General features: G+C 35.7%; 1 protein-coding gene across 1 annotated transcript; it reads left to right on the forward strand.

The window, feature by feature from the left end:
- Positions 1 to 1,990: 1,990 nt before the first annotated feature.
- LOC136218865 (proton pump-interactor 1-like) lies at positions 1,991 to 7,973 on the forward strand. Its single transcript, XM_066006024.1, has 7 exons — positions 1,991 to 2,179; positions 2,735 to 3,128; positions 5,205 to 5,390; positions 5,503 to 5,682; positions 5,820 to 6,014; positions 6,547 to 6,645; positions 6,738 to 7,973. Exons 2-7 carry the CDS (start codon positions 2,754 to 2,756, stop codon positions 7,668 to 7,670), a joined length of 1,968 nt encoding a protein of 655 aa, XP_065862096.1. The 5' UTR covers positions 1,991 to 2,179; positions 2,735 to 2,753; the 3' UTR covers positions 7,671 to 7,973.
- The last annotated feature ends 5,497 nt before the right edge of the window (positions 7,974 to 13,470 follow it).

Below are 13,470 nucleotides of genomic sequence, written 5' to 3' on the forward strand. Positions count from 1 at the left end.
CATGGACGTTTGTTAGACTTCAAATGATATTGTACTCTGATTCATGATGTTGTTATATATGTAATATTTATGCAATATTTGTTATAAACCCTGTCGCATTTGAATGGAATGCGCTCAAATGCGACGCGAAGTATTCACAATGAATTTGCTGAACCGCATTTGAGCGCATTCAACGCACAAATGCGACTAGGATTCTTCGAGGTAGTAGTGTTAGAACAACTTGCTGAACTTGAGATTACACTAGGAAGCCGAGTAGTGTTTGGAAGCATGGATGGACAATTCAAACGATTATGACCGATGCTTCCGCATCTGCTACACCTTGTGCGAATTACATCTTCACCCACAGATGGCCTTCTTTTTTGACCTTTTGGTCGACCAGCAGACCGTCCCTCCTTCTTAGGAGGAAGCACTTTCATAGGATTCTCGTTCACTTTCCATTCTGATTGATGACCAAGTGGATATATCGACTCACCCCATGCCAACTTAACTGACTCGTTGGTGTAGTAGCGATGTACCCACCTATAGGCGTTATCCATCCTATGTTTGGAAGTAACTTTGCATACGTGTTCACATGGAAATTGGGCTAGTTGCCATTTCCTGCACGTACATGTTCCTGCATTTAAATCAATAAGTCCACCACGCAGTTTATTTGGACCATATGTCGCCTGCATGGACATTTGAAGATCATACGAGGTTGAGTCAACGCGGAGTGCACCATAAACTTTCTCTTTCAACTTTTGCAAGTCAATATCTATTGGCAAAACCAACAACTTCGCTTTACCACCCACGTATGTCATCATTTTTCCTTCTGTAGTCCACAGTCCGTTCCAAGATAAAAAACACGTACACCTCTCTTTGGTTGACATACTTCTACATTTAGTAACATGGACACGTGATCAAAACATAATAAAGCCAATTCATATGTAAATGATGCTCAAATGCGACATGATACACCAAAATGCGACTCAAATGCGACAAGCTATACCAAAATGCGACTGCCAAATGCGACATGCTACATCAAATGCGACCGCCAAATGCGACCGCAAATGCGACCGCAAATGCGACATGGATATGAATGCGACAAGCTATATGTTAGTCCTTGTCGCATTTTATTCTCTGTGTCGCATTTGAGCACCGAATGCGACACATCGGGAGACAATGGCGGAATCGGAAAATGTCAAGATTCAAGCAAATGTATTCGAAAACCAACTGTGTATTTCTAGTAATGTGTATGAAAAACGAGGGAATGATACTTACATGAACTTGAATGGGGTATGGATATCTTTAGATCTTGGGTTGAGTTGATGAATTTTCCTGTGAGAATGTGAAAGTAAATGAAAGGGAAAGAGGAGATGGTTGTTATATGAGAACAATGGTAGTTTTGTCCAAAATGGGTTTATTTATCTAATTTGGTAAAATGAAAGGAAGGTGGGTTAGATATGTAAAGTGGGGTTCTTCATTGGGTTAGATTAGTAATTATCCCTTATTAATATAGCTCTTTACTCCGTAATAAATCTTATCTCCACTATACATACATGTCATATTATTACTAATCATTTAAACCAAAGTGTACCTATATTAAAAAAAAACACAAATATTTTATCGAATTTAAATACTATTCTATCTCAAAATTTATTGTGGAATCATAAAAATCTTTCTCTTATAGAAGATGCATAATATTTGAATAAATTATGTGTATTTTTTTAATCGCTGTTGTTAAAAAATGCTAAATTATATACGAATATCTATGAAAATAAACTTTAAGTGGGACAGGAAAATCAAATTTGATAATTAAAAATAATAAAAAAAACGAAGAAAACCCTTTTTCTAGAGAGAAAAGGAAGAAACACTTGATTTATTATTATTGTGTAAATTAAATTGCGACATGAAAAACGGAAGTTGAGGTTTTTTACTGTTTGTAGAAACTTAGGATTACCGAACCATCCTCTAATTCTACTTTCTCTCTCTTTATATCTAGGAAATTTAAGAAAAGGGCAACTACTCACTGACCGTTTCATATTTTACACAGAACTCAACAAAGTTGAGAGAGAGAGAGAAGAGAGAAGAAAGAGTTTTTGAGATCTGACCCGCTTTGCTTGCCTGTTGCTGAAACTCGATACACTGAGGGCCCTTTCTCAAGGGGGTCTTCTTTTTCTGCTTCGCTTGTTTCCTCTCTCTGGTGATTATCCTCCTCTTTTTTCTATCGTCAAATCCAATTATCTTTCTTTTTCCCTCTTTAATTTGATCTATACCGGTTGTTTGTGTTTGATTGTATTATTTTATGTATTGATCTTTGTCTGTATCATCGTTTTTGCGACTTTATGATGTTGGATTTGCTATGTAATTGTTTAAATTTGTGTTATTTTTCTATTTGATTAATTGGGTTGATATCTCAATTGCTTGGAATTTCCCCTTCTTTTTTATCTGGATTTTGTTGGTATCTGATCGATTCTGTAATTTTGGTTTACTGAATCTATGATCGGTCAGTAATGTGGTTGATTGTTGGATATTGGTATCTGCTGATTTTGTTTGTAATTTTTATAGATTTGTTGATTAGGTAATTTCCAAATTCGTTGAAATCTCTAGAAGTGTAGTTTGATGTTTTTCTTGTATCAATCATTGAAATATTATTAAGCGTTATACTATTAGATTGATATTTTTGTGCTGTGTTTTGTTGAATCTTTATTGACATCATGTTTTATTACTTCTTACACCAGTATTTTTCCTTTTTCAGCTGATCTCTGTTCAAAAGTATGGGTGTGGAGGTTGTGGGATCTGAGATGGCTCAAGTATCTGTTGAGACTGTGACTGAAGTTGATAATTCGTTTCTTCATGAGAAGGAAAATGGAAAATTAGATAAAGAATCAGGGTTTAAAGAACCTATAATATTTGGTTCTCATGGGGAGGAGCCAGTGAAAGTAGATGGGGATAACGTTGTGGATAGCAAGCTCCCAAAGGATGCAGTTGATGAGTGGCCTGCACCAAAGCAGATCCATTCTTTCTACTTTGTTCGATATCGGCCCTATGATGATCCTAAATTGAAAATCAAAATTGATCAGGCTGACAGAGAGATTCAAAAGTGCAATATGTCCCGGTTTCAGATTACTGAAGAATTGAAGGGAAAGAGGGTACGTTAAATGTTATTTGTTTTTACCTGGATTTCTGTTTCCTAGATAAATGAGCTAGTATGCTTGCGTATTCTGTGTTGTTAATTGTTATTTATTAAGAACTAAGAGACTTCGGTGCAAAAATGGCATTTAGCCACTGGGGCCAGCCTGTAACTTATCGCGTGGCATCATGCTATGCAAAGAATTCCGTTTGAGGCTGCCACCTATTAATGTGATAATGCTGGATTTCTGTTTCCTAGATAAACGAGCTAGTATGCTTGTGTATTCTGTGTTGTTAATTGTTATTTATTAAGAACTAAGAGACTTCAGTGCAAAAATGGCAGTTAACCACTGAAGCCAGCCTGTAACTTATCGCGTGGCATGCTATGCAAAGATTTCCGTTTGATGCTGCCACCTATTAATGTGATGATGTAATTCATTCAAAGCTACAAAAACGATGGCATTTCCGCAAATATTTTCTTTTTACAAAAGCGGTTCACTTTTGGCAAAAAATTCCAAGAAAAATAAGTTAGAAATTCAGCACAAATATTTATATCTAAAGTCTAGATTTTGAAAACGCGTTTGGCGAGGGAAGATGTTTTGCAAAGAATTTTGTTTGATGCTGCCACGTATTAACGTGATAATGTAAATAATTCAAAGCTACAAAAGTGGTGGAATTTTTGCAAACGTTTGCTTTTTACAAAAGCGGTTCACTTTTGGCAAAACATTTTAAGAAAAATAAATTAGATATTCAATACAAATATTATATCAAAAATCTAGATTTTGAAAATGTGTTTGGCGAGGGAAGATGTTTTACTATTTTATCCTACTCTCTTGAATTCTTTGTTAGGCTCAATTAAGCATGAGAAATAACAATAGGAGGAAACACTTTGGTGGAATTCATTAGACAAAAGCTAGGAAGCACCGACGCGGAACATTTAATACATCAAACTATTTAAACTACCAAAAAAGGCACGGTTGCTGTATTCTTTTCTTTATATTTTGATTTTTTTTGTTTATTCTTTTTATATATCAACCCCTCTTTTTTTAAAATTATTATAAAACCCCTATGCTCTACTTAATTAACTCACAAGCATGTTCCTGAATTGTCCCCATATTAAAAACAGAAAAAAGAGGGGACACTGATTTTGGAATGTTGTGTGCTTGTCCGAGGAGTGTCAAAGTGTCGGACACTCGTACATTAACCTCCTAGAAGTACAGTGCTTCCTAGGACAAAAGTGTTATTATGATATTAGTTGGCTGGTTTTTATGAGTGTTTTTAAGACGGGTGCAAAAGTTTTCTTTTGCTACACTTTTTCTTTTGAAGTCTTTCCTTTTGTTAATCTCCATTTTACTGTTTTATCTTCTTATCCTGTCAAAAAGGAAGATGTTCTGCAGATAGTTTTTTTTACTTCATTTTGTTTCTTTAATGTGTGATAAAAGCTTGATGAAAGGGACCTGTGGGTTGTAACAGACATTGATAAACATGTATGAAGCCTCATTGCTCAAAATATGGAGCCCTTGCTGACTGTGCTGAGACTTTTTTGAAATATGTTGCTGATAATTTGAGAACTATCATTGCATTTCCCTTGTGTTGTTTCATAGTAATTTTTGTTGTATCTACTAAATTTATGTTGGTATGTCTGTGAGGATTATTTGTTGGTTTTTACCGGTAGTTGCTGATTGTTGTCAAACTGGCAGTGGACGAGCTAAGTGGACTCATTTTTTTTTATCTAAGTATGATGACATATTCTGAAAGTCACTGATTAAAGTAGTCTATATAGAGTTGGAACTGTCTCTAAACCAACCTTTATTTCCATTGTTGGCTTTTGGTGATGTTTGACTGAGATTTTAACCACCAATCTGATATTATCATGATGTTTGAAATATATGCCAGCTATTCTAATGACAAATTGTATCATATACATGATCATGGAGCAAAGTGGCAATATTTCTGTGAAAGAAATTATAACAGAAATGTTTCATGAATATTTGCTATTAAGAAGTACATTTTCAGGATTTTAATACCTGTTGTTTCAAAATATTGTTTTTATGTAAGTAATTAATTATATTTATTTCTCTCCCTTTCTTATATAGGCAGAACGTTCAGAAGTGATGGAACAGGTGAGGAGTCTAAGAAATGAAAATGATCAGTACAGATCAATATTTGATGAGAAAAGAAAGGAGATAGAACCTCTGCAGCAGGCACTGGGTAAGCTGCGGAACACAAATACTTCTGCTCGTGGTGGTATATGTTCGTCTGAAGAAGAGCTTAATGATGTGGTATGTTATAATGCAAGGTTCAGTATGGTATTGGACCTCAGCTATATCTTTGAGCCATAGTAAAATTTTCTGCATTATTTCTAACTCTTTGCTTTGTTTCTGATAAATGCAGATCTACAGTTTGCAATATCGTATACAGCATGAGAGCATCCCATTGACTGAGGAGAAGCAAATCCTCAGAGAAATAAAACTGCTTGAGGGGACAAGGGACAAAGTAATTGCTAATGCTGCTATGAGAGCAAAGATTCAGGATTCCATGGGCCAGAAAGAAGCTATACAAGACCAGGTCAAAGTAAGAAATCTGGAATTTTGACTCTCTTGTGCTAAATTTGTGTAGTTTTTTTAGCTTCTCTGGATTACTTCTTGTGATTAATTTATGTTATTATCAGAATTGCCTGGTAACTTGCTAATTTAATTATATTATTGTAGCTTATGGGTTCTGATTTGGATGGAGTAAGAAAGGAGCAGCAGGCAGTTTGGGGAAGAATTAATCAACTTAGGGATAAAGTGAAGGTTTTTGATAATGAAATCAAGACCTTACAGGATGAGCTTTCAGTTGTGATCCAGAAGAGGGACAAAGCATTTGAAAATATCAAATCATTAAGGCAATTGCGTGATGAAGGGGTATGTTTTTTCATCAACTATCTGCAAATCAGTTTCTCTTAGTACATCAATCTGTTTCTATCTATAATCTTGTTGATTAATGATTTTTGACTGACTTCACTAAGTTATGTTTTTCTAAATTTGGATGGTGTCTGCCAACTCTGCATGCTGCAAAACTGTTTATAGAGTAAACAGATGGAATTTTGTCATAATGAAGAGCATATGACCTACAGAACTCTAAGCTTTTAGCAGTTGTTAGCCTTGTGGAAATTAGTACCTGAAGCAAAATTGTTGAATAACTTGTTTTGTTCATGGTGAAAATATGTTGGCCCTGGAATGCCCTTGTATAAATGTCTTCAAAGTTATGGTATTTGTAAAAAAAAAGAAGCTTATGGGTTGGTCCCTTCATCTGTCCCTGTCCTCTTCACACTGTTTTGTGCATTCGTCTTTTGTAACAACAAAAATAATGTGGTTTTCATCTAAGCTCTCTGAGTAACTGTTAAATTTAGCTGTCAAAATTGGGATTTGATTAATTTTATCTCATCTCTATTAGAATGCCCACTTCTATAGTAGTCGCAAGGCCATGACTGAGGCCAAGGACCTCGCTGCCAAGAAAGACGTAATGGCACTAGAGAAGCTTTCCCATGAAGAGGTATGTTAGACTAGTACTTATTGTAGTCAGGTCTTTACCTGTTTGAATATTGCTCCTGCATTTTAATCTTCATTCTTGATATGGTTATTTAGGTTGAGAAATTTATGTCACTCTGGAGCAGTAACAAGGCCTTTAGGGATGATTATGAGAAAAGAATTTTGCCGTCACTTGATAGTCGACAAATGAGCAGGGATGGACGAATAAGGAACCCTGATGAGAAGCCACTGGTAGCACCTGAGCCATCAGTAGTCTCTGAACCAGAACCATTCGTGAAAGCTAATGCGAAACGAACAAAGGAAGACTCAAAACCTGCTCTGCAAAAGGATACTTTGCCCACCCAGAAGGTCCAGAAAGAAACAAGCAAGACAGATCCGAAGGCCTCTTTGGAGCATGTTGATATAGTTGATGAGATATCTGGGTTGGAAAATCAGAAAAAGGATCCTCCTGTAAAGAAGGAAGTTGATGAAACAAAGTTGAAGGAGCTTAAGAGAGAAGAAGAGATGGCAAAAGCTAAACAAGCCATGGACAGGAAGAAGAAGTTGGCTGAGAAAGCTGCAGCTAAAGCAGCTATTAGAGCTCAAAAGGAAGCTGAAAAGAAGCTTAAGGAAATTATCACTCCATTGTTTTTAAGTCTTGTATATATTCAGTATATACTTTTGAGTTTTACTTTGATACTCAACATATATATGTTTTGTTTATACTTGCAGGATCGGGAGAAGAAAATGAAGAAGAAGGCTGCCGCATTTGCACCTTCAGGTGAGGGTGAGGAACAAGCTGAAGCAGTTGCAGATGCAGAAGAAAGCGAGAAGCTTGAAGTCCAAGAAGAGGCTCCTGCACCAGTCAAAGAAAAAGCAAAAAAGGAGAACGCCATGAGGTACAGGAATCGATCAAAAGCAGGAGATTCCCTTCCAAAAGCTATCCTGAGGAGGAAAAAGTCAACCAACTATTGGATGTGGGGCGGCGCTGCTGCTGCTGCCGTACTGCTGCTTGTGGTTTTGATGCTGGGATACTACTACCGTGCTTGAAGAAATGAAAGTAGCAGTGAGTCTAGACTTAAGTAGAAGAGTTGTGGAGGATTTTCTGCTTGATGAGCATGGTGAGTGCCTAGCTGAAGTGAAAGAGACCTTTTTATTTAATCTTTTTTTTAATTATGTCATGTTTGTTGTTCTTTGCATCCTTTTTTTGGATGGACAGAAAAGCTCATAATGTTGTGGGTGGTAAGTAGCTCAGGTAGTTGAAAAGTTTAGCACAATACATTTGGTTTGTTCTTTTAATTATATGCTCCAAATTTTGACTTTTATAAATGAAGCCAAGCCCTCAGTTGTTAACTTGACAAGTTTATTTTGAGGTTATATTATAGATAAGATATTCATTCATGTGTGTGTATGATTCGGGAAATTTTTCAACACCCGGTGTTGGTTAACATGTCTACACTGGGATTGTGCCATGGCGCAATCTGAACCGGGTGTTGGAAACACCCGGTGTTATCCCGTATCCATGTCTGTTTCAATTCTGGTTTATGGAAAGGAAATTACTTGTGGATGAGGCACTTTTACATGTCTACCTACCAGTAATAATTTTTGTTGATGTGATATTTTTGTTAGATGAAATATCCTCCATTTTCATTTAATTAACATTTACAAGTAGAAGAAATATAGTATTTTTGTGGTAAAAAGAAATAAGTATGGATTATATTGTAATGAAGGTGTCAATCTCTATTCATGTGGAACTTTTATTTTGTTGATGTGATATATTTCGTGTTGAGTTGACATTACAAGTTGACTTCATTAAAGTTGTAAATATGCTAATTAAATTTGTCAGTTAGTATATTTACGAAATCAAACATTGTTGACCTTGCTAATGTGATGTATTGAATTGTTCGCTAAACAAATTGACTTGATTAAAGGTGTCAATTAGTATATTTATGTAATTAAATTCTTTTTTTACTAACGATATAAAGCATATAATCTCTTTTAGGTGCCTGCTATCTTCACTTTTTTTTTTTAAAACAAAGTAGGATTACTTGTTTCAATAACGAATAGTATTGCGATACGTGTCAAATTAATTTAAAATAAAATAAATTATATTAAAAGTTGACCTGTTATAACAGGTTATCACTAAATAGGGAAAATTAAAGTTATAGAAAATAGAATATAATTCTATCCACCAAACCACTTTACGGAAATTGTCACTACTTTACGGAAAATCTATAAAACCTTTACAAATTTCCGTAATATTTGCACAATTTAACGTAAATTAATTATTTTTGGTAAATTATTAATAAAAAATAATTTTAATTCTATCCACCGTACCACTTTACGGAAATTGACACTACATTACGGAAAATCTATAAAACATTTACAAATTTCCGTAACATTTGTATAATTTTAACGTAAATTAATTATTTTTTATTAAATTATTAATAAAAAAATAATTTTAATTCTATCCACCAAACCACTTTACGAAAATTGACACTACTTTACGGGAAATAAATAAAACCTTTGCAAATTTCCGTAATATTTGTACAATTTAACATAAATTAATTATTTTCGGTAAATTATTAATAAAAAATAATTTTAATTCTATCCACCAAACCACTTTACGTAAATTGACACTACTTTACGGAAAATCTATAAAACATTCACAAATTTTCGTAAAATTTCTATAATTTTACGTAAATTAATTATTTTTTATTAAATTATTAATAAAAAAATAATTTTAATTCTATCCACCAAACCACTTTACGAAAATTGACACTATTTTACGAAAAATCTATAAAACCTTTACAAATTTTCATAGTATTTGTACAATTTAACGTAAATTAATTATTTTTGGTAAATTATTAATAAAAAATAATTGTAATTCTATCCACCAAACCACTTTACGTAAATTAGCACTACTTTACGGAAAATCTATAAAACCTTTATAAATTTTCGTAACATTTCTATAATTTTACGTAAATTAATTATTTTTTATTAAATTATTAATAAAAAAACAATTTTAATTCTATCCACCAAACCTCTTTATGAAAATTGACACTACTTTACGGAAAATCTATAAAACATTTACAACAATATTATGTAAATTAATTATTTTTTGGTAAATTATTAATAAAAATAATTTTAATTATATCCACCAAACCACTTTACATAAATTGACACTACTTTACGGAAAATCTATAAAACCTTTACAAATTTCCATAATATTTGTACAATTTAACGTAAATTAATTATTTTTGGTAAATTATTAATAAAAAATAATTTTAATTTTATCCATCAAACCACTTTACGTAAATTGACACTACTTTACAGAAAATCTATAAAACCTTTAAAATTTTCCGTAACATTTGTACAATTTTATGTAAAGCAATAAATTTTTGTTAAATTATTTTTTTATTAATAATTTTAATTATATCCACCAAATCACTTTACGTAAATTGACACCACTTTACGTAAAATCCATAAAACTTTTACAAATTTCCTTAAGATTTGTAAATTTTTACGTAAAGCAATTATTTTTCCGTAAAATATGAATAAAAAAGAATTCTAATTTTAGCCACTAAACCACTTTATATAAATTGACAATATTTTACGTGAAATCCATAAAACCTTTAAAAATTTCTGTAACGTTTGTACAATTTTATGTAAAGTAATTATTTTTTTGTTAAATTATTAATAACAATAATTTTAATTCTATCCACCAAACTACTTTACGTAAATTGACACTACTTTACGGAAAATCTATAAAACCTTTACAAATTTCCGTAACATTTGTATAATTTTACGTAAATTAATTATTTTTTATTAAATTATTAATAAAAAAATAATTTTAATTCTATCCACCAAACCACTATATGTAAATTCTGGCTTTTGGATGGCGCCGCCTGACCTAGCTCTGCGCCACCTAACCTAGATCCGCCTCTTCCCTGGATTAATTTCGTTCGGTTGTTTTGCTGCCGGCAACGAGATGTCGATCCCTTCATTCTCTCCCCTCGATGACCATGTCGGCATCAGAGTTCTCTTCAATCCAAAGTTACGTGGCGATATCTTACCGGAATCCTCCCCAATACCTCAGACTAAGCCATCGTTTTCCTCAATCCTGGCGAAAAACATTGCACCAATCTCCGAGTCTTCTGCTACGGTCACTGAGTTCGGAGGCATTCGATCCATTAAAATTTCGCAAGCGGCCTATGACCGACGAATAGCTATGTGCGAGCATGCTCTTATCGGTTGTTTAATTATCTCAAAGGGTGATGCCCCGAGGAAAGTGGGAGAGCTCAAACAATCCCTCTCAACGATTTGGGGACTAACCAACCCGTGGCGTCTGATCTCTATTGGTAGAGGTTTCTACCAGGTAATCCGGAACTTCGAAAAAGATAAAATAGCAGCAATCCACAAAGGCATCATCAACGTTAAGCCAGGAACTTTCAGATTACAGCCATGGAAGGCGGACTTTGATCCGTTTGTTGAAAAATCAACACAAGCCTAGGTTTGGATTCGTCTCTACGCCCTTCCTTGGGAATATTGGGATGCTCAAATATTAGCAGATATTGCTAGAGGCCTAGGCGGTCTTATTAGGCTGGATAAAGCCACGATAGATGGTGAATTTGGGCATTATGCCAGAATGCTGGTGGATGTTGACCTGGCGGCGGACTTTCCGACTACCTTGGGGATTGAACGAGAGGGAAAGCAATTTTGGATAGACATTGTGTATGAGAAACTTCCCAGCTTTTGTAAAGTTTTCTCGAATATAGGCCATTTAGCTTATGAATGCAAAAGAAACTCGAAGCCGTTGGTGGCTCATCCTAAGAAAGCCGTGGATGTTTAGAAATCTCGCCCGGTGTCTCCTAAGCCGAGAGAGGACGCTGCGGAACAGGGAAAAAACTGGGTGGAGGTTTCTCATGCTACTAATCAAATTATACAGGATCTGAAATCACCCTTGACAGATGCCTGTCCAGAGCCGGATATGAACTGCAGCAGTCCGGAACAATCAGACGAAGAAGAGCTGGCACGGCAGCCCTCCCTAGGAAACTCAAACATCGATAGCCCGGTTATTCAGTTAGAACATGACAAATCTGCTTCTAACAGTTGGGCTGGGCGGCCCTCCCCAGGCAACTCAAACACCGATAGCCCGGTTATTCAGGCAGAACATGACAAATCTGCTTCTAACAGCTGGGCTGATGAGACGAAGGTAGAAAACCAAAAATGGGAAACAGTAACTTCTAAGAAAAAAGGAAGGAAACAGGCAAGTCCCAGTGAGAGCCAGACAACCCGCGGGAAAAGGGTCAGTAAGATCCATGTCCGTTTTAAATGACAGCTTTATACTGGAATTGCAAAGGTATCTTCAACTCAGGTACCCAGAGTTATCTATTTAATTTATGTCAAGTTCATAAACCGGATTTTCTTTGCATTGCTGAGCCAATGATTGAGATTGATGCGATTCACCAGAGATTTTGGGATAGTTTGGGAATGATCTTTCTTGGCACTAATCAACGTGAAAGGAAAACGCTTTGGCTGTTTAAGGCTAGATCGGTTGCTTATCAGGTTGTCATGCACTCCAGCCACGAACAGTTTATCCTCCTCACTTGTCTGATTCAGGAAAAATTACAGTATCTGTGTTTTGTCTACGGAAGCATATGGGCTAATAGAAGATTGCATCTTTTCAATGAGATAAATAACTTACATGCCGCACACCCGGGCATGTGGATGATTTTTGGCGATTTTAACGCCATTTTGGGGGCTCACGAAAAAACCGGCAATCCCCCGGCATCTCGCCCATGTAGAGATTTCAGGGCTTTTCATGATAATGGGGAATGGAGAAATATTCCGGCTTCTGGTCCATTTTACACCTAGACGAATGGCAGACAGGCCCATACTAGAGTTGACAGTAGGCTGGACAGAGTTCTAGTTTCTGAGTAGTTCATGGATTACTGGTCTATTAACTGTATGGTTCTCACTCGGCATCATTCGGATCACCACCTGTTATTGATGCGTTTTGGGCAGAAAGAAAATGTTAGAGCACGGTTCAGGTTTCAGTCGATGTGGATCTCCCACCAAGGCTTCAAATAAGTAGTTCATAATTACTAGAATGGGTTACATCCGGATCTGGGACCAATGCAAACTCTGGCTAACAAACTCAAGGGGTTAAGAACAGTATTGAGGAGGTGGAATAAGGAGGTTTTTGGTCTCCTCGACAGCAACATAGCAAGCAGTGAGGCTATTCTGGCTGAGATTCAACGCGAGATTGCTTCCAACGAATTTAGTTCTGATAGACATGAGCAAGAATTACAGGCACATACCACTTTGGACTCCCACCTTCTACAAAAGGAAACCTATCTGAAAGAGAAGAGCAGAATTAATTGGCTGGCGCTCGGGGATAGAAACAGTAAATTCTTTCACCGTATGGCGTCCCAGCGCAAATCGATGGGCGGGATTAAAGCTCTGATGATTGAGGAAAATCTTAGCACGGATGAAACGGTAATTGCGGATCACATTACTAATTATTATAATCAGTTATTCACCAATCCCATTACGACCCCAGTCGATTTATCAGTGGTACATGAGGTGATCCCTCATCTAGTTACAGACGAGATAAACGCTGCGTTAACTCGTATCCCTTCGAATGATGAGATTAAACAAGTGGTGTTGTCGATGAACCTTACAAGTGCTCCGGGCCCGGATGGTTTCACATGTATATTCTTTCAAACTTTTTGGGACACAGTAGCTGCAGATGTATGCAGAGCTGTGCTTAGCTTCTTTCACACAGGGCGGATGTCAACGGGTTTAAATTCAAGCATCATGGCTTTAATCCCCAAAGTTGAGGGGG

Source organism: Euphorbia lathyris, chromosome 2 (genome assembly GCF_963576675.1).
Source record: "Euphorbia lathyris chromosome 2, ddEupLath1.1, whole genome shotgun sequence".
Classification (NCBI taxonomy): Eukaryota; Viridiplantae; Streptophyta; class Magnoliopsida; order Malpighiales; family Euphorbiaceae; genus Euphorbia; species Euphorbia lathyris.

Excerpts from the sequence above, each read along its gene's own strand:
- LOC136218865 (XM_066006024.1), top strand. The coding sequence starts at position 2,754 with ATGGGTGTGGAGGTTGTGGGATCTGAGATGGCTCAAGTATCTGTTGAG. Across the intron at positions 5,391-5,502 it reads AAGAAGAGCTTAATGATGTG|ATCTACAGTTTGCAATATCG; the intron begins GTATGTTATAAT and ends TGATAAATGCAG. Across the intron at positions 5,683-5,819 it reads CTATACAAGACCAGGTCAAA|CTTATGGGTTCTGATTTGGA; the intron begins GTAAGAAATCTG and ends ATATTATTGTAG.